The 27,739-nt window shown below is 35.3% G+C and overlaps 2 protein-coding genes across 13 annotated transcripts; both read right to left on the bottom strand.

Annotated features, from left to right (window-relative positions):
• Positions 1 to 459: 459 nt before the first annotated feature.
• Positions 460 to 15,422, bottom strand: LOC132161661 (small ribosomal subunit protein uS12). 8 transcript variants are annotated; one of them, XR_009438168.1, is made up of 9 exons: positions 15,209 to 15,422; positions 13,946 to 14,159; positions 13,757 to 13,860; positions 12,512 to 12,692; positions 12,065 to 12,216; positions 11,854 to 11,980; positions 11,666 to 11,768; positions 4,290 to 4,445; positions 3,409 to 4,018 (listed from the first exon to the last, which is right to left on the bottom strand). XR_009438168.1 is itself a non-coding variant. In XM_059571831.1 (4 exons), exons 1-4 carry the CDS (start codon positions 15,211 to 15,213, stop codon positions 591 to 593), a joined length of 429 nt encoding a protein of 142 aa, XP_059427814.1. In that variant the 5' UTR covers positions 15,214 to 15,296; the 3' UTR covers positions 460 to 590. The 8 variants fall into 8 exon arrangements, 2 of the variants coding, with proteins under 2 accessions (XP_059427814.1, XP_059427812.1); XR_009438169.1 differs by having other exon boundaries at positions 3,409 to 4,012; XR_009438165.1 differs by having other exon boundaries at positions 4,265 to 4,445; positions 15,209 to 15,421.
• A 3,899-nt stretch (positions 15,423 to 19,321) lies between these two features.
• On the bottom strand, positions 19,322 to 24,660 carry LOC132161660 (interactor of constitutive active ROPs 2, chloroplastic). 5 transcript variants are annotated; one of them, XM_059571827.1, is made up of 4 exons: positions 24,408 to 24,660; positions 23,000 to 23,124; positions 21,685 to 21,865; positions 19,322 to 21,432 (listed from the first exon to the last, which is right to left on the bottom strand). In XM_059571827.1, exons 2-4 carry the CDS (start codon positions 23,017 to 23,019, stop codon positions 19,771 to 19,773), a joined length of 1,863 nt encoding a protein of 620 aa, XP_059427810.1. In that variant the 5' UTR covers positions 23,020 to 23,124; positions 24,408 to 24,660; the 3' UTR covers positions 19,322 to 19,770. The 5 variants fall into 5 exon arrangements, with proteins under 5 accessions (XP_059427810.1, XP_059427808.1, XP_059427811.1 ...); XM_059571825.1 differs by having other exon boundaries at positions 23,000 to 23,098; XM_059571828.1 differs by having other exon boundaries at positions 23,000 to 23,149; positions 24,522 to 24,660.
• Positions 24,661 to 27,739: the final 3,079 nt, after the last annotated feature.

Here is a 27,739-nt window from a genome sequence, read left to right as displayed (position 1 = left end):
CTCAAGGTTGAATGTTTAATTTGGATGCTCCTGGAACTATTGAATTGAATTTTCATGTTTTTTCTTTTTTTAATTAATGATCATAAGTTTTGAGACAAGATGCTTATCTTAGTTATTTATTTACCATGGATTTGGTTTTTCGGTATTCGTATTGATTCTCATTGTTAAGAGTAATATGATGGGCAGTGGAGTATGGGGCAAAGGTACAATACTTCACATGTGCTTCCCCCACTGCCCATCATATTTACTTTTATTGCATGCCCAAAGAATCGCATCCTATAAAGCTTAAGCTAAGATTTTGCTCAAAAGTTGCACCTTATAGTGTTAAATCAGCGGGTTGTCACCCCTTGTGTAGGGGCATTACCACATTGGCATATGCATTTGCATATTTTGCGTCACTTCTTAAATGATTTCTCTTTATATTAACCAACCTTTGATCTTGGGGATGGCAAAAAACGATGGTCCAAAACTCCATGTAATAACTTGAAATTAATAAAGATAGCTCACAAAATTCGGAAGATAAAAGGAAGTAAAATCCCAATGCTTTAACAAAGCCACCTAATACATAAAAATAAGCTCTCCCCACAAACTTACGACCTAGGCTTCTCCTTTTTCTCCTTGAAGAGAGCCAGGAGTGAGACACCAGAAACCTTCACGACCTTGAATCTAACACCGGGAATATCACCGACAGCATGACCCTTCCGTCCAAATCCAGCGATCAAGACCTCGTCCTGCATTCAAATATTACATGTAAAGGGGGAGGGGTCTACAATAATAAGTAACCACCAGCATACACCAAGATAGACTTTCAAACCAAATTACTTACATTTTCTTCTATGTAGTTCAAGCAACCATCGTTGGGGACAAATGCAGCAATCTTCTTCCCATTTTTGATTAGTTGAACTCTAGCACATTTCCTGATAGCAGAGTTAGGCTGCTTGGCCTCAATGCCTCTGCACATATTTTAGGAAACCGTTCATCAAATGCTCAATAAATTAGCATGATTGAAAGACAAACATGAAAGAAGTAATCTTACATCTTCTCAAGGACAATGCCCTTTGCATGGGAAGACCCAGCAAATGGCTTCTTCCATTCATTTCCAAGATGGGACTTTTTGTAAGACTTGTCAGCCCACCTTTGCCTCCTACGGTGGGACTTCAGCTTGCGACCAGCTCCCATACCACGTGTCTTACTGTATGACAAATTTACATCAGATCATGCACGCATTCATCTTTAATAAAGCAAGGTTAATATATCAAATCCAAAAAATAATTTCTGCTCTAATTGATTGCCAGTGTGCCAGAAATAAACTTTGGAAAAACTAAAACCATATCCTGGAACCAAATTCCAGGCTCTAATTTGCTTCTCATAGTTTCCAGCAGAAATATGGGGAACATGTCAAAGAAAGAAATAAACCAACCCGTTTACTAGGTCAAAAGAAAGGCCACCTATCTAACTAAACAATTGTCAACCATTCACAGATTACAAGAACACCGATTTTTACAGAGAAAAAAACCTCATAACACTTTCAGTAATTGCTTGGTACAATTTGAATTAAGCCACCATCTAATTCATTGACTGGAAGATGAAACAAAGCTCATAAAAAGAAGTAAACCAAGCAATGGCTTCTGAAAAGCTTTATCACAAATAATTAACATCCATCTATCAGACACGAAACACAACCAACGGTTTGAGGCAGCACTACTATTCAAACAACACGAAAACCATATTAGTTCGTCAAGTGCCTGCAACTAATAGGACCCATTAACCCTAAGAGATGCTTCCTACTGCGGAAACAAAAACCAAGTGCTTTTCTTTTGCTTTAGACAGAACATGTAGATTTCATTTGAGCTCAAGTCTCAGCCCTACAAGCCTAACAAAATCATTCAACTTGGTTGCTGTGAATTTCTAATTTTTCTCGAAAATCACACCAACCAAGATCATATGCCACTTTTATTCCCATCGATATTCCTGAACTTCTTCATCAGCCGACAGACAGTAGGAGAACAGCCAAAAAAACACATAAGATGTAAGCATGGCATTGCATATTTAGAAAACAAACAGAGCATTACGAATCCCTAAATTTCGATGCTGAAATTACATCCTATTTCAGATCACGAGAAACTACATTCTAAGTAAATAAATCTTAAGCGAATGGGATTGTAAATAGTGACATTCGCAATAGTAAAAGTATAACGAAGGTGAGCGAGAGTCAAAGAGTGGCGGCTCATACCCCATGATGACTGAGAGAAGATGACTGAGAGAAGTTCTTCGAAGAAGACGAGGGTCTGAGAGCCTGAAGATGAAGAGGAGGTTGAAGCTGCCGCAACGTAAAACCCTAACCCTAAAAATGAAGTGGATGATGGTTATATATACATATAATATATAGAGGGTGTTATTTGGGCTTAGCTGGACTGGTCCAAGAGAGACCGCTTTGAACCGGGTTTGGGGCTTCGTCTTGGGCCCATACGAACCCAAGAGAATCCCTTTAACTATGTTTTACTGGTTGGGGGCCCAAAAAGAGGACTAGAGGTAGAAGAAAATTTTCCAATTATTTGAATTCGAAAACTTTGGCCAGAGAAAAAAGAAAAAAGAAATCTCGATTTTATATGTATGATTTATTCAAAACAATATTAATGACCGCACTTTTAATCGCTTTGCTTAAAAGATATCTGTCACGCCTTTGGTCCATAACTAAAATTATAATCGATTCGAGTCGAGTCCACCTAAAAATTAAAAGTTTAGTCTTAATTTGTATAATTTTCATTCGAATATAAGTCAAATTCGAGTTTATCATGTTTGACTCATTTACTCATAAATTATGGAACAAGCTTGAACTTGTTCCGGAGCTATTTGATTAACTAATTTTTTTAAAATATATATATATACACGGTAAATATCATCCCTAAAATTTTCTATTCCTTCTGAAGATTCATAATAATCATTAGTTATTTAATTATTGTTAAGATTATGTTATTCAACTTGACTAGATAAACTAAATTGTTATTTATGAACTTATAAAAATTAAGTTCACCGACCTTATATGGGTAACAAATCATATGGTAAAGACAAGATACACTTATTGCTAAATCATCATCTATCTCAATAGTAAATTTTATTATTTTATCAATATTCTAACAATGTCATTCATGCCTAATACATAAAATATTTAATTGAAATAAAAAATAAATGACAAAAACAATGTTCAAACTAAGACTTTTGTTCTAATATTATGTTAAATAATCATTTATTTCAAAAATTTAGCTTTCAATCATTTAACTAATATTATAACACCCTTTTTACTTTATGAGTTCAATGCTCATGGTCATATGTTGGATCCATATTTTTCTTGTATGATTAATAATATGTATTTCCCGTTACCCTTTCCCTCATTTGAATAGAAAAAAATAAAAAATAAATAATATGTATCATTACCCATTAAAAAAAATCTTGAATTTATACATTGTCTTCGTCATTCACTTTTTATTTCAATTAAATATTTTGTATTCTACTTCACATATTAATAGGAAGTATGAGCAAACAAGGGATTGAGTTCCTGAAAGTTCCATTCTCAAGCCCCCAATCTCAGCATGTGCCAGCTCAGCGTTCTTAGCTTGGGTAGCTTTTGATTCAGCCACCATCTCCAGCTGAACTTTGACCTTATGAATTTCATTCATAGCAGAAGCCAAGGCGGCAGAATCCATTGAGTGCTGCCTCTGGGCAGCTTCAAGTTCAGATTGCCATGCTCGATCACGATCCTGGGAGATCTTGCCGAGCTCTTGAAGCCGAGCTTCTTCAGAAGCAGAAATCTCCAGCAGCTGCTGCTGGGATTCCTCGAGATTTGCTGACATGGCTAAGAGATCCTTCTTGACCTCTTCAGCCTCCTGGTGGGCTCTCCTCTTCCATCATTCCATGACTCAGATGAGTTCACTTGGTCCTTTGCCTTTTTCAGATCCGCTTGGACTTGAGCAAGCTGCGACTCCAATTCAGACACTCTGCTTGGGAGCTTCTTCTGGAGCTAACAAAAAAAAGGGAGAGGATATCAAGAAAGAAAAAAAGAATAACTAAACGCATTCAAAACTAGGATGTAAAGAAGAAATTAAAAATTTGTGGAATGAACGAAAGGATGATGACTAAAGGACACAATTGATGCATTACGCAAATAATTAGCAGTGTCCATGTGGTTGCCAACAGCACTATGAGCTTCCTTACGTAAAACTCCATCAAATTCAGCTGATTTTACTCAAAAGTTATTATGAAATACCTCAGACATTGGGCTTCGTGCTGACCTGCATTCCATAACTTTAGGACTTCCTTTTGGCGTCCTACTGGCTGGATCTGGAGATGAGGAAACTGAATCAGAATCTGCAACTGGCGTCTTCAGTTGGCGAGCAGTCCGAGGTGTTGCAGGAGATTTCCTCTGCGGCTAGTCCAAAGAGCCAGCTCTGATTTCAAACTCGGTGGAGTGACAATCAAAATGAGAACACAGGCATAAAAATCAACAAACAATCCATTTTACAGCAATTCGTGCAAGCAAAACAAAAAAAAAAAAAGACATTGGCAGCTCAGAATCAAAAAGTATATATCCAGCATCACTTAGTTTCAGCAGTTGTAGTACAAGGGCAATTGATGTATTGGTAGGTGCCAATGTCTTCAACGTGTTAAGACACTGTCACCTAAATCTTCTACAAGCCATTTGGATCATATTGTGCCTAGTTGAATTTAACCAAAGAGTCTGTTTGATAATTTTTACCATGTTACACAATGCATTCTTTATAAATATCAAAACCAAAATTCAATCACTGCACCCAAATTGAATAATGTAGAAATCCACCTTAAATGGTTGAACTTAAATTATAAAGGAAAAGAATCCAATTTGCACAAATGTAAATATTCAAGCCAATAAACATGCAAGAAAATGCTCAATAGGTAGATAGGCAGCTTGTATGGTTAGAGGAAGCCATAGATTTACTTAAGTCTTTTGCAAATCTGGGTGAATTAGAAAAATAATGACAAGAAAAGACTGTAAGAATAATATCTAAGTCATTAAATTCACCTTTTCCGATCAATTTAGCCATTTGGGACAAGTAATAATTTACCAAAGCATCAAAACAGATTGCCAAAGTTGAAACTTCATCCTCTTCTACATTCCATTTAAAATTAAAAATTTCTCATGTTGGATCACACTCATTAAGGGGAAGTCTAGACTCCCATTTGAGGGGAAGGGGAGTTTGAGAATAATGGCTGTGTTAAATTTAGTCTAAGTTCACACATGGGGAGAATTGTTATTAAATTTACTGTGTATTATCAGTTTAGGCTTGGTGGACTTAATCTAATAGAACATCAACTCTATTCCTAAATCCAAAAAGATGAGGATTCTTGTTGTTAAATTATAGAACATATTATAAAAGAAAATAAAAAGCCACAAAATTCATGAAGTCGATGGCACAAAAATCATCATCCAAATGCTAAGATTAATCACAATGCTGGAACGGCCTTCCAATAAACATCTTACCATGCTTTTGGCGTCTGCATATTCGCAACAGGGAAAAAAGTTTCCTTCAAAGTCCCCATGACCCACACCTTTGCAGAAGTTGAGAGAAATCTTTGGCTGACAAATAAACACAAAAGGGAATCTAATATACATGTAAAAAAAAAAGTAAAAGGCTCATAAAAGACAGACACCTCATACCAGTATTCCGTTTTCAACTTTTCAACATGGGAAAGAGCAGCCACCCCCATCTCCGAGGAGACAAAGGGGTGGCCGAAACCACCACCAAACCTTTGGGGGTAGTTAGGGTTTTACCTTTTTTTTTGGGGGCAATTTGGGAAGATTGATATTTAAAATCTCACGTGTTAAAATTTCAGTCTTTTCAGACGGCAATAACTAACGGAGGGTTCGAATTGAAATTTTTTGAAACTTTAGGAAGGTACATAGCAAATTTCTAAGCATTGGAGTTCAAATCGAAAAAAATAATTCTCTTAATACATTACAGCCTCACATGGTCTAGAACCATGACAAGAAGCAAATTTGTTCAATGAGGTGCCAACCACGTCATGGACATTCCGGAGGAATATGCTAGCCAAGTCATCAAGATTCGGAAAAAAGGAGAAGGCAGCCACGTCATTGACATTCCAGAGGCATATGCTAGCCATATCATCAACATTCGGGATAAAGGAAATGTGGTTGAAGCTAGTAATGTTGAAGAGAATGAATGCTTAGCTTATCAAGCTAAAATGGAAGAAACGTTATACAAAAGAAACTCCTTGTTCACTGCCAATGACAATGATTCCTGTATTTTTAGGCTTCCTCATAGGTTTAAGGATCCAAAAGGCTTACCTTACCCGCGCATGATGATTTCTATTGAACCCTATTGTCAAGACAACGTTTAACTCAAGAAAATGGAAGGCCTCAAGTGGGAGTGTCTCACACATTTACTGAAAATTAGTGGTAAGGAACTAAGACACTGCATTAAATGCATAAATTCATTGGAAAAGGAAGCGAGATATTGTCATTCAGAAATGATTCCTCTAACCTCCTATGAATTTTTAGAAATGATGATCTTAGATGGATGCTTTATCATTCACGTAATTAGGTATTTTTATTCGGTGATAAGGGAAAATGGAGAACTCTTGGAACCCCACCCTCTTAGGGGTCTAAGGATAGACAGTCAAATGTTCCCAGTACTGTGTGCAAACTTGCTGTTGCTGAGAACCAAATATCCTATTTTGTTCTTGAAAAATTATTTCAAATTTCTATAATGTCTTGGAGTGGTTTAGATCATTCATTATCCTTCTTGAGTGTGAGTTGTTTTCACCCATATTGGGAACTCCATACGAGGAAGACATATCTCGTTTTCGTCGGGTCAAATATATGCATCTGTTGGACGTGGTGTGGTCTATTTTTGTCCCAATTGATCGTGAAAAACATTCTTCAAGATCTTCCCGATGAGTTTTGGAGCATACCGATAGAGACTATCCTATGCATTTCGAAGCTACGTTGTGCAAGAATAAAGTATAAACAGTTTGAGAAAGATAATTTGCAAGAAGCTGAATTTTTGAAGGGTAGGGAGATTGAAATGCCGACCATCATTCTCAATGACCTGATGTGTTTGTTTTTCACAAACTGTGTGGCATTGGAGCAATGCCACAGTCACAGTTCAAAACATTTTTCAGTTCAAGCCTTCATGTTGGACTACCTTGTGAATGATGCTGCGGATGTTGACTTCCTATGTGAGAATGGAGTGATAAAAAATTACATTGATAACGACTTTGTTGGTTTCATTAACGATTTGGGGAAGAGTTTGAACCTTGGTAACGAGGGCATTAAGATCTACAAGGTGTGCAACCGTGTCAACAATTATTCTAACAATCGTTTACGTCGGTTGTGGACAAGCTTCAAGAATGAATACTTCGGTAAGCCAAGGCTGTGGATCTCGGTATTATGATTTGCTTACTTTTTTGCGGAACATTTTTGTACTTACTTTTTTTACGGACTTATTACACTATACATCCATCATCCTAAACACCTCCCAATATTATTTAGTTGTAAATATTGATGCGCTCTCATGAATTATGATTTGCTGATTTAGCTTAATTTTTTTTAAAAAAAACCAAAGCAACAAGAATTTGTTAAAGGTCAAAATACTAACAACTACCAAAAAAATTTTATATGCTCTCAAAGCTCAATGTGAGTGAAAATTTTAGCCAACACAAACACTCTCTCAGTGTCCAAATAACCATGACATAGAATTTCTATCGAAAGGTATGTTTTGATTCAAGCCTTACCAATGTTAACACTCAACAATTAAAATCACTCAGAAATAGGTGTCACACTCAAGAATATGTGAGTGGAATGATGTAAGCAAAGTCAAATATCTCACATATAAATCATATGAAAAACGCTTAATCAAGATAAAACAAGTAGTCTCATGAAAGGATGCCCAAAATAATTTACACCATACTCATTGATTTGTCATGAACATGTCTGAACCATACACTCCTCAAGATCAAATAAGGACTTTTATTGGGATGTAACATAGGGTTAAAGAAAATGGAAATAGATAACAAAAAGGTGAGGGTAGAAGTAAGAAGTGTTTCAAGATAATTAGAACTCCAGCTTCTTTTGTATTTTCAACAATTTCTCTCTCCAATTCTCCTTCAATAAAGCACTTATTTCTTTTCCATAGTATACCTTCTACCTTTGAACATCAACACTTTTTTTTTCTCTTTCAATCTTTTCTTTTGATCCCCTTTTTTTTTCAAAATTTTTTTCTTCATCTTCTTTTGCATTACTAATCCACCACACTGAGATAATTTGATAAAATTCATTCTTGAAACACTTGAGAACTGGTTTAAGAAAGACAAGCTAATTATACGGCTCAATGGGGGTGACTAGAGACGGTGTATCATACAAAGAAAATTGAGGCTCAAAATAAAGAAAAATGGTCTAATCTCATCTCTCAAGAATTTGCATAGTTCTTCAATATTCATGACTTCAAATGATTCAAGTGTGGCATAAAATAAATGATATTTGCATTCGACCAAATAGAAGAGTAATGAGACTAACACAACAAATTTATTTCAACGCTTCCAAATGAAATATGATCTCATGAAAATTTACCCTCTACAAAGAATGATTGGCTCAAAACTCACAAGGGTTAGGAATCTCCACATTTGTTATCCTCAAGATATTCTCAGTCACGTCTATCCTTAACAAAGAGTCATGTTTATGTGGCTACGTGCATGTGCAATAAATTGAGCATGAAGGCAATGAAATTCTTTAGCAGAAGTAGCATAATGAACTTAAAACATAAAATTCATGCTAAAGAAGCAAAATTATTATTTTTTTGACTAAAAAATCTAAGCATAACACAACTATGTTCCCCTAACCTAAATCAAACATTGTCCTCAATGTGTTCATTCTTACCTCAAAAGGATGAAAATTATGTTGAAAACAAGTACAAGGTGTAAGAATAAATCAACATAAAGACATACAAATGTTGATTAAGCTAAATCTGCAAATCATAATTCATGAATGCATCAATATTTATAACTAATTGATACTGTGAGGTGTTTAGGATGATGGATGTATAATGTAACAAGTCCGTAAAACAGTAAGCACGAAAGTATTCCGTAAAAAAAAAAAGCAAATCACAATACTAAGATTCACAGCCATGGCTTACTAAAGTATTCCTTCTTGAAGCTTGTCGACAACTGACGTAGACGATTGTTAGAATAGTTGTTGACACGGTTGCACACCTTGTAGATCTTAATGCCCTTGTTACTAAGGTTCAAACTCTTCCCCAAATTGTTGATGAAACTAAAATAGTCGTTATTAATGAAATTTTTTATCACTTCATTCTCACATAGAAAGTCGACATCCGCAGCATCGTTCACAAGGCAGTCCAACATAAAGGTCTGAACTGAAAAGTGTTTTGAATTGTGACGGTGGCATTGCTCCAATGCCACGCAGTTTGTGAAAAACAAACACATCAAGTCATTAAGAATGATGGTCAGCATTTCAATCTCTCCACCTTCAAAAATTCAACTTCTAGCAAATTATCCTTCTTACGCAGTTTAGACTTTATCCATGTACATCGTATCTTTGAAATGCACAGGATAGTGTCCATCGGTATACTGCAAAACCCATCCGAAAAATATTGAATAATTTGAAGTTGTTCTTCATGATCAATTGAGACAAAAATAGAGCGCATCAGGTCCAACAGATGCAAATATTTGACCCAACAAAAACAAGACATGTCTTCCTCATATGAAGTTCCCAATATGGGTGAAAAAAATTTCACACTCAGGAACGACAATTAATGATCTGAACCACCCCAAGACATTATAGAAATTTGAAATAATTTTTCAAGAACATCGGGGATCTAGTTCTCTAATAACAGCAAGACCACACACATTACTTGAAACATTTGACGGTCTATCCTACTGCTAAGAGAGTGAGTTTCTAAGAGTTCTCCATTTTTCCTTGTCACCGAATAAAAATACCTAATTACTTGAATGATAAAACATCCATCTAAGACCATCATTTCTAAAAATTCATAAAAAGTTAGAGAAATTGTTTGTCTCTTCCTTTTCCAATGAATTTTGCATTTAATGTCTTACCTTAGTTCCTTACCAATAATTTTTAGTAAATGTGCGAGGCACTCCCACTTGAGGCCCTCCATTTTCTTGAGTTCAACGTTGTCCCGACAATACGGTCCAATAGAAATCATCATGCGCCGGTAAGGTAAGCCTTTCGGATCCTTGAACCTATGAGGAAGCCTAAAAATATAGGAATCATTGTCATTGGCAGTGAACAAGGAGTTTCTTTTGTATAACGTCTCTTCCATTTTAGCTTGAAAAACCAAGCATTCCTTCTCCTCAACATTACTAGCTTCAACAGCTTTACCCTTGATCAGCCAAGCATTCCTTCTCCTCAACATTACTATCTTCAACAGCTTTTCCTTTTACTTTTTCATTATCCCGAATGTTGATAATGTGGCTAGCACATGCCTACGGAATGTCAATGACATGGCTGCCTTATCCTTTTTCCCGAATCTTGATGACTTGGTTATCATATTCCTCTGAGATGTCCATGATGTGGTTGGCACCTCCTTGAACAAATTTGCTTCTTGTCATGGTTCTAGACCGTGTGGGGCTGTAATGTATTAGGTGGCTTTCTAAATTGAACCTTTGATCTTGGGGATGGCAAAAAACGATGGTCCAAAACTCCATGTAATAAGAGCATTCCCAACAGCTTCCCTTCTCTTTTCTCTCATTTCCCCTAAGTTTAGGAAATAAAACTACTTTTTGCTTCCCTATCTATATATACTCCCCAATAGCTTCCCTTTATCATTCCCTATATCATTAAAATATTATTTTCTATCATTAAAATATTATTTTCATTTTTACTTTTTTTTTCCTTCCTGTATTTTCTCTTCTTCGTCTCTCACATCGTCTCATCTTCTCTTTGAAGCCTTCCAGAGCATTCCTAGCACTCCACCATCAATCTCATCTCGTCTCTCATCTCATCTCATCTCCCTTTCTCAATCTCACTATCTACCTCACTCTCTTGATCTCCCTGTCTGTCTCCTTTCTCTCTCTCGCTCACGAAGACAAACAGGCAAAATCCCTTTTGGTCCGTCTCTCTCTTTGAAGCCTTCCTTCTATCGCTCTTTGTGCTTTCCTTCACGCCTTGACCCTAGGTTTGATCGATCCAATTTTCGCTATTTTTTAAGCACAACTTTCTGAGATTTCTGGGTCTCTTCGGTTTGATCAGTTGAAAGTAGAAACAAATCTATGATTCGGTCTGAAATCTCTAGTTTGATCCATCTGGTGGTGCAATTTGGTCTGAAATCTCTGGTTTGCTTCTTGTTTGGTGGTGCGAGAGAGATGTGAGAGGAGAGAATCATTTTTTTCTATTTTAATAATCACAAGGATTGCTACAATGGAACCCAAGACTTTTGGTTCCATTGCAGCAATCCTCATGTTTAAAGCTCATTTAGGGAACAGAACCCCTTATAGGGAGTCTGCTGGGAATGCTCTAACTTGAAATTAATAGAGAGAGCTCACAAAATTTGGAAGATAAAAGGAAGTAAAATCTTAATGCTTTAACAAAGCCACCTAATGCATAAAAAATAAACTCTCCCCACAAACTTACAACCTAGGCTTCTCGTTTTTCTCCTTGAAGAGAGCCAGGAGGGAGACACCAGGAATATCACCGACGGCATGACCCTTCGTCCAAATCCAGCGATCAAGACCTCGTCCTGCATTCAAATTTATGTGGTGGTCAACAATAATAAGTAACCACCAGCATAGACCACGATAGACTTTCAAACCAAAATTACTTACATTTTCTTCTATGTAGTTCAAGCAAACATCATTAGGGACAAATGCAGCAATCTTCTTCCCATTTTTGATTAGTTGAACTCTAGCACATTTCCTGATAGCATAGTTAAACTGCTTGGCCTCAATGCCTCTGCACATATTTTTGGAAACCGTTCATCAAATGCTCAATAAATTAAGCAAGATTGAAAGACAAACATGAACCAAGTAATCTTACATCTTCTCAAGGACAATGCCCTTTGCATGGGAAGACCCAGCAAATGGCTTCTTCCATTCATTTCCAAGATGGGACTTCTTGTAAGACTTGTTAGCCCACCTTTGCCTCCTATGGTGGGACTTCAGCTTGCGACCAGCTCCCATACCACGTGTCTTAATGTATGACAAATTTACATCAGATCATGCACGCATTCATCTTAATAAAACAAGGTTAATATATCAAATCCAAAAAATAATTTATGCTCTAATTGATCAAATTCAACACTAGGATGTAAAGAAGAAATTCAAAATTTGTGGAATGAACGAAAGGATGATGACTAAAGAACACAATTGATGCATTATACAAATAATAAGCAGTGTCCATGTGATTGCCAACAGCACTATGAGCTTCCTAACGTAAAACTCCATCAAATTCAGCTGATTTTACTCAAAAGTTATTATGAAATACCTCAGACATTGGGCTTCGTGCTGACCTGCATTCCATAACTTTAGGACTTCCTTTTGGCGTCCTACTGGCTGGATGTGGAGACGAGGAAACTGAATCAGAATCTCCAACTGCCGTCTTGAGTTGGTGAGCAGTCCGAGGTGTTGCAGGAGATTTCCTCTACAGCTAGTCCAAAGAGCCAGCTCTGATTTCAAACTCGGTGAAGTGACAATCAAAAGGAGAACACAGGCATAAAAATCAACCAAAAATCCATTTTCCAGCAATTCGTGCAAAAAAAAAAAAAAAAAGACACTGGCAGCTCAGAATCAAAAAGTACATATCCAGCATCACTTAGTTTCAGCAGTTGTAGTACACGGGCAATTGATGTATTGGTAGGTGCCAATGTCTTAAACGTGTTAAGACACTGTCACCTAAATCTTCTACAAGCCATTTGGATCATATTGTGCCTAGTTGAATTTAACCAAAGAGTCTGTTTGATAATTTTACCATGTTACACTATGCATTCTTTATAAATATCAAAACCAAAATTCAATCACTGCACCCGAATTGAATAATGCCGAAATCCACCTTAAATGGTTGAACTTAAATTATAAAGGAAAAGAATCCAATTTGCACAAATGTAAATATTCAAGCCAATAAACATGCAAGAAAATGCTCAATAGGTAGATAGGCAGCTTGTATGGTTAGAGGAAGCCATAGATTTACTTAAGTCTTTTTCAAATCTGGGAGAATTAGAAAACTAATGACAAGAAAAGACTGTAAGAATAATATCTAAGTCATTAAATTCACCTTTTCCGATTAATTTAGACGTTTGAGACAAGTAATAATTTATCAAAGCATCAAAACAGATTGCCAAAGTTGGAACTTCATCCTCAATTACATTCCATTTAAAATTAAAGATTTCTCATGTTGGATCACACTCATTAAGGGGAAGTCTAGACTCCCATGTGAGGGGAAGGGGAGTTTGAGAATAATGGCTGTGTTAAATTTAGTCTAAGTTCACACATGGGGAGAATTGTTATTAAATTTACTGTGTATTATCATTTTAGGCTTGGTGGGCTTAATCTACTAGAACATCAACTCTATTCCTAAATTCAAAAAGATGAGGATTCTTCTTGTTAAATTATAGAACATATTATAAAAGAAAATAAAAAGGCACAAAATTCATGAAGTAGATGGCACAAAAATCATCATCCAAATGCTAAGATTAATCACAATGCTGGAAAGGCCTTCCAATAAACATCTTACCATGCTTTTGGCGTCTGCATATTCGCAACAGGGAAAAAAGTAAATGATCTTTCCTTCAAAGCCCCCTGACCCACACCTTTGCAGAAGTTGAGAGAAATCTTTGGCTGACAAAGAAACACAAAAGGGAATCTAATATACATGTAAAAAAAAAAACAAGTAAAAGGCTTATAAAAGACAGACACCCCATACCAGTATTCAGTTTTCAACTTTTCAACAAGGGATAGAGCAGCCATCCCCATCTCCGAGGAGCCAAAGGGGGTGGCCCACCTTTGCATGGGAAGACCCAGCAAATGGCTTCTTCCATTCATTTCCAAGATGGGACTTTTTGTAAGACTTGTCAGCCCACCTTTGCCTCCTAGGGTGGGACTTCAGCTTGCAACCAGCTCCCATACCACGTGTCTTACTGTATGACAAATTTACATCAGATCATGCACACATTCATCTTAATAAAGCAAGGTTAATATATCAAATCCAAAAAATAATTTCTGCTCAAATTGATTGCCAGTGAGCCAAAAATAAACTTTGGAAAAACTAAAACCATATCCTGGAACCAAATTCCAGGTTCTAATTTGCTTCTCATAGTTTCCAGCAGAAATAAGGAGAACATGTCAAAGAAAGAAATAAACCAACCTGTTTACTAGGTCAAAAGAAAGGCCACCTATCTAACTAAACAATTGTCAACCATTCACAGATTACAAGAACACCGATTTTTACAGAGAAAAAAACCTCATAACACTTTCAGTAATTGCTTGGTACAATTTGAATTAAGCCACCATATAATTCATTGACTGGAAGATGAAACAAAGCTCATAAAAAGAAGTAAACCAAGCAATGGCTTCTGAAAAGCTTTATCACAAATAATTAACATCCATCTATCAGACACAAAACACAACCTACAGTTTGAGGCAGAACTAATATTCAAACAACACGAAAACCATATTAGTTTTAAGATCTCATCAGGTGCCTGCAACTAATAGGACCCATTAACCCTAAGAGATGCTTCCTACTGCGGAAACAAAAACCAAGTGCTTTTCTTTTCCTTTAGACAGAACATGTAGATTTCATTTGAGCTCAAGTCTCAGCCCTACAAGCCTAACAAAATCATTCAACTTGGTTGCTGCAAATTTCTAATTTTTCTCGAAAATCACACCAACCAAGATCATATACCACTTTTATTCCCATCAATATTCCTGAACTTCTTCATCAGCAGACAGACAGTAGGAGAACAGCCAAAAAAACACATAAGATGTAAGCATGGCATTGCATATTTAGAACACAAACAGAGCATTACGAATCCCTAGATTTCGATACTGAAATTACATCCAATTTCAGATCACGAGAAACTACATTCTAAGTAAATAAATCTTAAGCGAATGAGATTGTAAATAGTGACATTCGCAATAGTAAAAGTATAACGAAGGTGAGCGAGAGTCAAAGACTGGCGGCTCATACCCCATGATGACTGAGAGAAGTTCTTCGAAGAAGACAAGGGTCTGAGAGCCTGGAGAAGAAGAGGAGGTTGAAGCTGTGCCGCAACGTAAAACCCTAACCCTAAAAATGAAGTGGATGATTTATATTATTGGTGTAATCGAACCGAGCTTGGGCTATCCAGGCTCAGCTCGTTTATTTTTGAGTCAGGCTCGAGCTCGAGTCGAGCCTGACTTCGCTGCTCGAGCTCGGCTCGATAGGGTCTGAACCCTGTTTATATCAAATAATTAGCCGTCTTTAGCAAGCAATGCCGCACAAGATTTGTAAATGAGCATCTTTATACAAAGCCAAAATTTGTAATATTTTACAACAAATTAAAATTAAATAAGGTTATATAAGTTCTAAACAGATTGGATATCAAAACCAACAGCAGATAATTATGGGGAGAAAGGATCAGCCAAACAAACACATCCAAAAATATTTAAACATTTTTCTAGGCAACCAAACAAACAAACGGCAAAACCCCAAACCACCCACCACCCAAGAAGAAACGGAGAAAAAAATAACCCAAAAAGAAAAGAAAAACCCACAAATCTTATCACCTCCTCCGCCTCCGATCCGCGGCGTACTGCGAGAGTGAAACGACCTCCGAGAGCGGCGTGGACAGCGGGGTTGGCAGCGGCAAGTTCCTGGAAACTGGGCACGAGCCGTTCAGCTTCATCCAGGCGTCGAGGTGTGTGGTTGCTGCGGTGGTGGTGGTGGTTGTTGTTGGGGGCACTGGGGGAGTGGTAGGAGCGGCTACAGAGATAGGAGAGACTGTGAGAGGAGAGTCGAGAGAATGGAGAGATTGATTGATAGATTTAGGTTAAATTTGGGTTCTCTAATTTACAACCGTTGGATTTGAAAAAATAATTAAATTTTAAATATTAACGGTTTGATTCGTTTTACCAAAGACTTATCCCATGTGGCTGTCTCTACTTAGATCTGGTGTGCTTGTTCAATATGATCCATTGATTATATATACGTTTTCAAAATTTAATATTACTCGTCAGATTAGATCAAACAAGGCAAGCTTACGGTGTCTCTGTTACACCGTATACATACTTCTTAGTAAGTGCTTGATAGCTGTCATCCATTAATATCATCCAACGGCTATTAGATCATCACTACATTTTGGACGGCTACGATTACACTTATACACCATATACAAACCATTTTGGATGGCTATTATATTAAATTCAAATTCAGCTACAATTAAATTCAATGAAAAATTCAAAATTCAAAATTTAGAAATTAGGAATAAAAATTGTGTTGTGTAGTATTATTTAGGGTCAATTTGTTATTTCAATTTCAATAATTACGATTTTAAAAATTGTATTTTTTTCAATCGCATATTTTTGTTTCTCCTTATTTTAGATTAAACATTTTTTAAATTACAACGTAAAACACTTTATGTCGCACACTCACACACACTAATCACTATTTTCATTTTACATATAGTATTAACTGTATTATTTAGTTAATATGTTAAAATGTTAATGCTTAACACCGGTCAAGTATATAATGTCAATATTAATATATATTGTATCTTATATGTAAACATTTATATACTTATATAGTTATATGATTGTATCATTATCTAATTTATATGGGCAATGGGTCAATGTTAATTGTTATAACTTATATACTTATATTATATGTTCTCATTATCACGATTCATGATATATGTTTTAAATTCAAATTGTTAAGTTTTTACTTACCGTAAATTGTAATTATAATGTATAAATTATAAGAAATACATTAGTTACTTAATTATTAATCATTTAATCTAATAATAATACTCAAACTCTAAGTAATAAATTCATATGATCTAATAGTCATATACTTATACTTAAATTTTATGATCATATTATCTCACAATTAATATTAATATTATCTTAGATCTAAGATCATGCGATACATTATATATGTTTTATAAGAATAAAGTATATAATTATAATGTATTGATTAAATAACACAATAACTTATGCAGATATACTATATGATTATATAATGATTAATGATTATGTGATATACCGTATACGATTCCAATTTCCAAAGTATAAACTATCTAATTATAATATTTGCATTAAATGACACAATAACTTGTACGGTTGTACTATATGATTATATTATATGATTATATCATATGATAAAATGATTAATGATAATATATATATATATATATATATATATATATATATATATTATATGTTTTTATATTAATATATACACACATATGCATAAATAACAAAAAAAACAAAAGTATATAATATATTTGTTATTATTGAGTAAATGAGTAATGTTGATTATATATTGTTATTTGTTGCTTAATAAAAAATATACGAGCTGAGCCTAATAAGCGATGCGAGCTTTATACGAGCTTGCTCACGAGCTTAGCCGAGTCGAACCGAACTTGCTTCGTTTAACATTCGAGTCAGAATTTGTGTTCACGAAATGCTTCATTTAATATTCGAGTCAAGCACAAGCCAACCAAGCTTGTGCTCGACATATGATATATAGAGGGTATGATTTGGGCTTAGCTGGACTGGTCCAAGAGAGACCGGACTGAACCCGATTTGGGGCTTCGTCTTGGGCCCATACGAACCCAAGAGAATCCCTTTAGCTATGTTTTGTTGGTTGGGGACCCAAAAAGAGGACTAGCGGTAGAAGAAAATTTTCCAATTATTTGAATTCGAAAACTTTGGCCAGAAAAAAAGAAAAAAAGAAATCTCGATTTTATATGTATGATTTATTCAAAACAATATTAATGACAGCACTTTTAATCGCTTTGCTTAGACGATATCCGTCACCCCTTTGGTCCGTCCATTAGCAAAATTATAATCGATTCGAGTTGAGTCCACCTAAAAATTAAAAATTTAGTTTTAATTTGTATAATTTTCAATCGAATATAAGTCAAGTTCAAGTTTATTATTGAATTAGATTATATGTTCATGTTTGAAGATTATTAGTTATTTAAATTATTGTTAAGATTATGTTATTCAGCTTAACTAGATAAACTAAATTGTTATTTATGAACTTATAGAAATTAAGTTCACCGACTTTATACTGGTAACAAATCATATTTTTATCACGAAATGGACTATTTATATTATATCTTATGACATTGTAAAAAAATTTAGACAATTCAATTTTGTTTCTATGCAAATATTTATCACACACATAAACACATGTGACTGTATATTAGAACAAAATTTAGTTTCATCCTTTTAAAATATTTAAACTAATCTAATTGTAAAATAATTATAATATTAGAAAATTTTTAAAAACAAAGGCTATACTGGTTCCCATTGCATTTTTTTTTTTTTTTTCTCCCTCTTTTTAGTGTGGGAGTGTTTAGAACATGTACAAAGGAAAGGTTATTTGTGACTAATGAAGTCCGAGTTGGCATTATGGTAAAGATAAGATACACTTCTTGTTAAATCACCATTTATTCCGAAGGTAAATTTAATTATTTAATTATTATTTTAATAATGTCCTTTACGCCCAATGCATAAAATATTTTATTAAAATGAAAGGTAAATTACGGAGACAAATTTTAAATTCATGACTAATATGTATTATTATTCATACAGTAAAAGTATGGATCTAACATGTCACCATGAGCATTGAACTCATAAAATAAAATAGGTGTTATAATATTAATTAATTGATTGAATAAATTATTTTTTATAAGCTTAAGCTTCTGAGATAAATGATTTAACATGATATTAGAGCAAAAGTCTTGATTCGAACATTGCCTTCATAAACTTCTTATTTCAATGAAATATTCTTTATGATGTACTTCACTTATTAATAGAAAATTTGAACCAACACGTAAAAGAGAATATTATAATATTAATTAAATAATTAAATCAACCATTTATCACAAAAAAAAAAAAAATAAATAAAATGCATGAGCACAGCAGTCACATACTGTGAGTGACCTTGCACAGGGTTTGCTATTTGCTGTATTATTTGAATGAATTCCATTAAGTTTTTCTTCTCCATTTTTTTGTTTTTGGTCAATTTATTTAGGAACATCCTCGAACCAACAGCTTATTCAGCCAAGCAATCCACACTAAACAGATATGCAAGAGTAGTAACAATAATGAAGCCAATGCTGACGGGATGGCGAATTTCTTCTTATACAAGATAAAGCAATTCAATAACAAAGTAATACTCCAAAGGAGTTCACCTCAGGGCTCAAATACCCAATACTCAACTGCTTCAAAGCCTAAACAGAAAGATGTCCAAAAGAAAAGAACATACAATACATATTGCCTCGATCCAGAGCCACCACATACACCAAATTAAAACAGATGGAACTACAAAAGTTCACCAGTTTTTTTCACATTACTCTATACAGTCTGCAAAAGAGCTTACTATTTTGTTTTTACCACATTCACTGAAATTCAGCTGCTCCCACCCACCAAAATAAAATACCTGTCAGGATGAAATGGAGAGAAAATCACGGAAAATGGAATAATACCAATAGCAGTAAAACAATATTCAGACGCATATGCTACCAGCCACATAATCCCCATCTATTTCTGGCCTTTCTTCCATAGCACCCCAATCTTCTTCAACATGTTCACATTTTTCTTCTTGGGTGAGTCGTCATCCATGTCTTCTGAATAAGGTGAACCCAAAGGATTGTAGTTGCTGTCATGAGAACCTGTTCTGTCCATAAATTTCCCGTTGTTCCCTGTCGAAGAAAGTATAGCAGCGGCTGCCTCAGCAGCCTTTCTCCACTGGTCTGACTGTACCTTTAACCTCCTCAACTCAGCCTCCATTTCTGAATTTGCAGCCTGGGCTGCATCCAGCTGCTCAGTAACCCGAGCTGCTCTTCTGCTACTTTTTTCTGCTTCCTCGGTTAGATAGCCAAGTTTCATCAGAGCCTCTCGCTCTGCAGCCCTTGCTGCTTCTGTTGAAGCAACAGCCTCATCATTAACCTGATTCCTCTCCATGTCCCTCTTCTGAATTTCCATTTTGAGCACTTCATTTTCCTCGGCGATATTCTGCAACTCTGTCTCCTTATCCAACAAACTCGCCTTCAACTCTCCTAAATCTGCCTCCGACTTCTGTAGCTCCATTGTGAGTTTGGCTTCTTTTTCACTTGATAGATTTGTACCAATCTTTAAATTCAGCTCCTGATTTTCATCTGAAATACTCTGCAATTCAGTTTCCTTATCCGTCAAATGAGCCCTCAACACTTCGATATGAGCCTTACATTTCTCTACTTCTGCCTCCAATTCAGCCTCTCTTTTGCATGATTCTGATTTTGTACGTTCAATTTGTTCATAAGCACTTCTAATCTGCAATGTGCTCTGAATATATTCCTCCTGGTACCTGATCTCAGCTGCATCTAAAGCAGCTTTCAATTGACCCACCTCAAGTTTCAGAAAGTTAAGCTCTGCTTTCAGCTGGTTAGCATCCTCATTTTCTCCATTTTCCTGAACAGTTTTACAATTGTCTGTAGGATCCACCAACTTGTTGCTGCTGCTATCAACCAGATCCGCCTGGAGTTTGCTCACAAGTTCTTCCATTGATTTCACTTGAACTTTTGATTGCTCCAACTCCAATGACAAGGAGTTGTAAGCCCCCATGGCATTGATGCCATCTGACCGGAGCATTTCTGCAGTTGCATTGGCTTCTTCCAATTCCCTTTGAGTTTTACTAATAACTTCTAGAGCCTGAGCTTCAGATTCTTTGCAATCATGGAGCTCAGTTTTCAACTTTTCAACAAGAGATAGAGTTCTGGAAAGTTCCATTCTCAAGCCCCCAATCTCAGCATGTGCTGACTCTACGTTCTTAGCTTGGGTAGCTTTTGATTCAGCCACCATCTCCAGCTGAACTTTGAGCTTCTGAATTTCATTCATAGCAGAAGCCAAGGCGGCAGAATCCATTGTGTGCTGCCTCTGGACAGCCTCAAGTTCAGATTGCCATGCTCGATCACGATCCTGGGAGATTTTGCGGAGCTCTTGAAGCCGAGCTTCTTCAGAAGCAGAAATCTCCAGCAGCTGCTGCTGGGATTCCTCAAGATTTGCTGACATGGCTAAGAGATCCTTCTTGGCCTCTTCAGCCTCCTGGTGGGCTCTCCTCTTCCATGACTCAGATGAGTTCAGTTGGTCCTTTGCCTTTTTCAGATCCTCTTGGAGTTGAGCAAGCTGCGACTCCAATTCAGACACTCTGCTTGGGCGCTTCTTCTGGAGCTCACAAAATAAAGGGAGAGGATATGAAGAAAGATAAAAAGAATAACTAAACACATTCAACACTAGGATGTAAAGAAGAAATTCAAAATTTGTGGAATGAACGAAAGGATGATGACTAAATAACACAATTGATGCATTATGCATATAATAAGCAGTGTCCATGTGATTGCCAACAGCGCTATGAGCTTCCTTAAGTAAAACTCCATCAAAATCAGCTGATTTTAGTCAAAAGTTATTATGAAATACCTCAGACATTGGGCTTCGTGGTGACCTGCGTTCCATAACTTTAGGACTTCCTTTTGGCGTCCTACTGGCTGGATGTGGAGATGAGGAAACTGAATCAGAATCTGCAACTGGAGTCTTGAGTTGGCGAGCAGTCCGAGGTGTTGCAGGAGATTTCCTCTGCGGCACTTCCAAAGAGCCAGCTCTGCTTTCAAACTCGGTGGAGTGACAATCAAAATGAGAACACAGGCATAAAAATCAACAAAAAATCCATTTACAGCAATTGATGCAAAAAAAAAAAAAAAAAGTAAAAAGAGACATTGGCAGCTCAGAATCAAAAAGTATATATCCAGCATCACTTAGTTTCAGCAGTTTTAGTACAAGGGCAATTGATGCATTGGTAGGTGCCAATGTCTTAAACGTGTTAAGACAATGTAACCTAAATCTTCGACAAGCATTTGGATCATATTGTGCCTAGTTGAATTTAACCAAAGAGTCTGTTTGATAATTTTTACCATGTTACACAATGCATTCTTTATAACTATCAAAACCAAAATTCAATCACTGCACCCAAATTGAATAATGCCGAAATCCACCTTAAATGGTTGAACTTAAATTATAAAGGAAAATAATCCAATTTGCACAAATGTAAATATTGAAGTCAATAAACATGCAAGAAAGTGCTCAATAGGTAGATGGGCAGTTTGTATGGTTAGAGAAAGCCATAGATTTACTGAAGTCTTTTTCAAATCTGGATCATTTATCTTATCACCATTTCTATTGCTTTTTTCCAGTAAAAAGAAGCCCAAAATCTGAGTGAATTAGAAAAATAATGACAAGAAAAGACTGTATGAATAACATCCAAGCGATTAAATTCACATTTTCCGATCAATTTAGACTTTTGGGACAAGTAATAATTTATCAAAGCATCAAAATAGACTGGCAAAGTGGGAACTTCATCGTCTTCTACATTCCATTTAAAATTAAAAATTTCACATGCTGGATCACACTCATTAAGCGGAAGTCTAGACTCCCATGTGAGGGGAAGGGGGAGTTTGAGAATAATGGCCGTGTTAAATTTAGTCTAAGTTCACACATGGGGAGAATTGTTATTAAATTTACTGTGTATTATCAGTTTAGGCTTGGTGGGCTTAATCTAATAGAACATCAACTCTATTCCTAAATCCAAAAAGATGAGGATTCTACTTGTTAAATTATAGAACATATTATAAAAGAAAATAAAAAGGCACAAAATTCATGAAGTAGATGGCACAAAAATCATCATCCAAATGCTAAGATTAATCACAATGCTGAAAAGGCCTTCCAATAAACATCTTACCTTGCTTTTGGCGTCTGCATATTCTTTTATCCTCGAGTAAAAGTGGCAACAGGGAAAAAAGTAAATGATCTTTCCTTCAAAGCCCCCTGACCCACACCTCTGCAGAAGTTGAGAGAAATCTTTGGCTGAGAAAGAAACACAAAAGGGAATCTAATATACATGTTAAAAAAAAAACAAGTAAAAGGCTTATAAAAGACAGACACCTCATACCAGTATTCAGCACAAAGCTAACAAACAAACAACACAATGCTTCAAAGAAACTCCACAGAAACTACCCCCACTACCACCAACTAAAGCCACAAGACAAAAATAAAAATTAAATGAAAAAGGTTGCAATACAACGATTTCATTACATATCATTATGCAGACAATCTTTCAACTTTTCTAATCTTCTTTTTCTTTGCCTTTCTTTTCACTCCAGTACTTTTAGTCTTATACTAGGACCAAAAACATAGTTGAAGCAATGGTGGGCCAGAAGGAAATAAATTACAATAATAACCCATGTAGGATCACGCTGTTTTAACTTTGAATTACAATTCACATTAGTGCTCGTGACATAAATCAGAAACATACTGATTTTGTGTGTGTGCGTATGTATGTTCAACTCAATAGAGCACAAATAGGCAACATTTCTTTATTAATATTTTGTTGAAAATTATGACCAAGAACTAGAAAAAATAATGGAGTTAGTCAATGTTTGTTGATTCCAACAACCACCCACGAAAAAATTTGTTGAAAGAAAACTAACAAGTGAAATAATCACTGCAAGTTTAAATCAGATAAATCCGGAGAAATTCACAAAAACTGAAACACCATTTACTAAAAAAAAAAACAAAATGTAGAAAGTTGAAGAAAGCAGACAAAAATTAAAAAAAGACCAGCCAAATGAGACCTTATGGGGTGTCAAACTAGTTCTTAGATCTAACTACAAGGTGGGTCTAGCTCACTGATCTGAAACAAACAATCACATGAACAAACTAAAACAGAGAAAGCAGAAACAGAGCTTTGAGCTTAGCAGACAAATGAAAAATCTCTCTTTTGAAATACCAAACTACTTCCAAAAGTAAGTAAAACAAAAAGAATCAAACTTTAGCTTTTCTTCTTCTTCTTCTTCTTCAAAAGCCGTGTAAACGCAGAGGCTTCCATTTTTGAAAGCCTCCAGCTCAACCACAAACCCACATTTTCATTTCAAAGAAGAAGCAAAAAAAAAAAAAAAAGAATAACTAAAACTAAAAGCAATTCTTTTTGCCTGAAACAAATAACTTAAGACAAAAAAAAATCCTCGGCCTTAATTACCACAATCAAACACAAACACTAAGAAAATCAAGAAAAAGAAAAAGGAAAGAAAGGGACATTGTTGGACAAAGAAAAAGAAATTATGAGATACTCCAACAACGTTCACTCTTACTGGTCCGAGTTCACAGGTTGTTGCACTTGCACAGGTGGTTGTTGTTGGTGTTTGGATGGTTTTCGTGGTGCGACAAAACCCCAGAAAACCCTAGTTTCGGAAAAGAAGGCTCACCAGCTTTTGCGCGTTTCTCTGGTCTCGTAGGGGGTGGAGGTAGCTTCTTTAGCTCGCTTCCGAACTCAGTTCCCGAGCCTCTTTCTCTATCTATCTGCCTTTTGTTTTGTTTTCGTTTTTGTCAGTGGAGGGAGTGAGCAGACATTCGTACTATGTGGTCTCTACAGGGGATACTTCCACGCGCTCACTCACTCTCCCAGTCACGTGGTTTGGTGGTGCGGGTGGGTAATCTGAAGCGGGGCATCCAATGTACTAGCTTCCCTTCTTCTCGGTTCATCTCGGCTGCAAAAACGGTTCGTTTTCAGAGAATTTTTGTTGAATAAGTATAGAATTTATTGAAGATTCGAGAATAGCAAAAAATGATTCACGTGTCATTAATGTTTTGATTTTCGATTTTAAAATGTACAATGGATATGATTTTTAAAATTGCAGAGTTTATAACCTTTAAAAATTGTAGTTTCTTACTTATAATTTGAATATATATATATATATATATATATATATATCTCGGAATGGAGCTGGATGGCCGGTGTAGGTTATGGCCCCCTAACCCAAGGAAAAAAAAAAATTTATAATGTATTTTTTTTTGCCTATTGGCCCTTGTCCACTAAATTTTTTGACCCTTAACCCCTACCCATCTCAAGCTCTAGCTTTGTCCCTATAAATCACAATTTTTTAAAACTGCATCCGAAAATGATACAGTTTTGTAATTTAATTTTACAAAATCGCAATATTCAACGCATTAAAAAAATTGGAAAAAGTTTACATATTACCCTTAAATTATCACAAAATTGACAATGTCCCACAAACTTTTAATCGTGACAATGTTTCTCCTAAACTACAAAACATTATTAATTTTTTTTTTGAACTTATGAGATAGTAATACATCATTTAAGAACTAACTCTAAATTTTTTTTTTTTTTTTAAAAAAAAATGTAGCATTTCTCATTTTTAAAAGTTTTCCTGCATTGGACCCGCAATGCCAACAACTCAAAGAATGAAGAAATAAATATATGTGTTATAAATTGAATGTGACAAAAATGAATGGGGACATAATAAAACAGGATGTTGCTATGCTTTGCTGGTCCTTTGTCAATTAAATTCATTTTGCAGAATCGAAACAATAAACACGATGGAGCCCACGCCAGCATGGTCCATGCCCTAAAATCATAAATTGTGTTTCCCACTTTGTAAAAAGTATCACCAGATTCTGTTCTGCACTAATTTAAATGCACAAATGAGGATTCTTAAATGCTTTCAGCTTTTACTTCCCATTTCTTTAGGATTTCCGACTAACCATCCAGCTCCAGAAAGGATCACAATTGTAGAACCCAAGTTTCCATTAGGATTTAGGACTTTCCTTCCTTCTTCTAGTTTATTATTATTATTATTATTATTATTATTATTTTTTCCTTTTAAGTTCACATAACCTTTAAAACTATCTCTCAATAACCTTTCAATTAAGATAATACCTCTAAAAACTATTAAAAATTGTCAATGTTCTCCGATAGTGATCTCCATCGGTATTTCTTTTTCATTTGCTTCCAACAGTTCGACTTATCCCGTCAACCATAATGAATGAGTTACACAGGCTCGTTAGTTACAGCATTCCATTTACTTTTTTTTATGCCAATGTTGGTGAAGCTGGGACCAGGATTGAAGACTCGCTGATATCCCAAATAAAATAAAAAATACTAAGAAATAAAATTAAAAATAAAATAAACACCAAGGGGTGGCCAAATTTAAAACAAATTAATAAAAAATCGTTTCTTATAAAAAAAAAAAAAAAGTTTTCTTTTTCGAATTTATAAAGGCTTTTTGTCTCATCGTTGTCCTTGGGGACATAAACAATTTAATAGTTTGAAAAAAACACTTTCAACCTCTTTTAAGCATGCAACTTTGCATGTACTACACCATCTTCTTTATTGGGGCCACCCAAATTGCACTGATGAACCATTTGAAACGAATACATTTGTTAAGCGTTGCTCTCATCCCAATAATGACATATCCCAAACTATTTCTTACGTGTTTTACATGCTTTAAATCCAATTTTAGATTCTAACTCGGGTGTATATACGTTTATGGGTACTCTTCTATTGCAAAGTCAATTTTTAAAGGTTATTTTTACTTACAATTTATATCATTTGGTATTAGAGACATGCAGTATATTACAAGTTCGAGTTACGGCAGAGATGACCATTGAATAGAGTGAACCACCGTGGACGTTAAATTTGGAAGTGTAGTAGTATGTTGCAATCTTAAGTGTCCTACTAGATTAATTATTTCAAACCAAATATTTTTACTTCCACACTAAACTTTAAAAAGTAACAATTGATCCTATCAAATTATCAAACACTTTCACTTTGTCTTATCCGTTAGCATTTTCTGCTAACTTCAAAAAAAAAAAAAAAATTTGAGAGGACCGGAGCACTTGTTTGTCATATTTCTTATTGTTTGTTTGTAACTTCTCATTGTTATTTTTCGTTTTGGGTCCATTGTTATTAGAAAGCTTACCAATTTTTTTTTTTTTTGTTGTTTTTCTTTAGGAACCCTCCATTCACTTTTCCAGATTAAGAGTGTAAATTATCCTCCCTTTTAACTTATTCCCGATTTCAATTAGAAAAAAATAAAAACAAAAAAAAAGCATTACGTAACCCACATTTTACTCAAATTATCTATGAAGTCTCTGGTAATTGAGAAGTAGTGAGAAGAATTTTATATGCACTACATAACATAATGCAACATTTTGTGTACTTTTTGAGGAAATATCAAAGATTTAAAGCGTAAAGCAGGATGTTTTCATATGCTCAAGGCTTTGCTTTGTTTCCAATGAAAGCAACAAAGCAATTATTCTATAGCTTGCCATTTTGATCATTTCCCTTGAACATTAAACCAACAAATACAAAACCTTTTAAATTGGATAAAAAAGATGGTTCAACACTCCCTGGTCCACCGATTACAACTCTCGTATCCATCTGATTTTATGCTCATCGATCAAAATTAATCAGACGGAAGAGAGGAGTGCAAGGGTTTTCGTCGCTGCATGGCTGTCATTCAGACTCATTCTCAATTGGCCAATAGTTTCGTACTATGATCGTATCCAATCGTTGATCGCCATGGAAATTGTTCTTTGCTTAACTAAGTGTTGGATAATAATGAATATTCGTCATTATAGGGAATGGAGAATGTTAGAATAAAATAATTATTAATACTTTTTA

This window comes from Corylus avellana, chromosome ca9 (genome assembly GCF_901000735.1).
Source record: "Corylus avellana chromosome ca9, CavTom2PMs-1.0".
In the NCBI taxonomy this organism is placed as follows: domain Eukaryota; kingdom Viridiplantae; phylum Streptophyta; class Magnoliopsida; order Fagales; family Betulaceae; genus Corylus; species Corylus avellana.
This window is presented reverse-complemented; position numbering and strand designations above follow the sequence as displayed.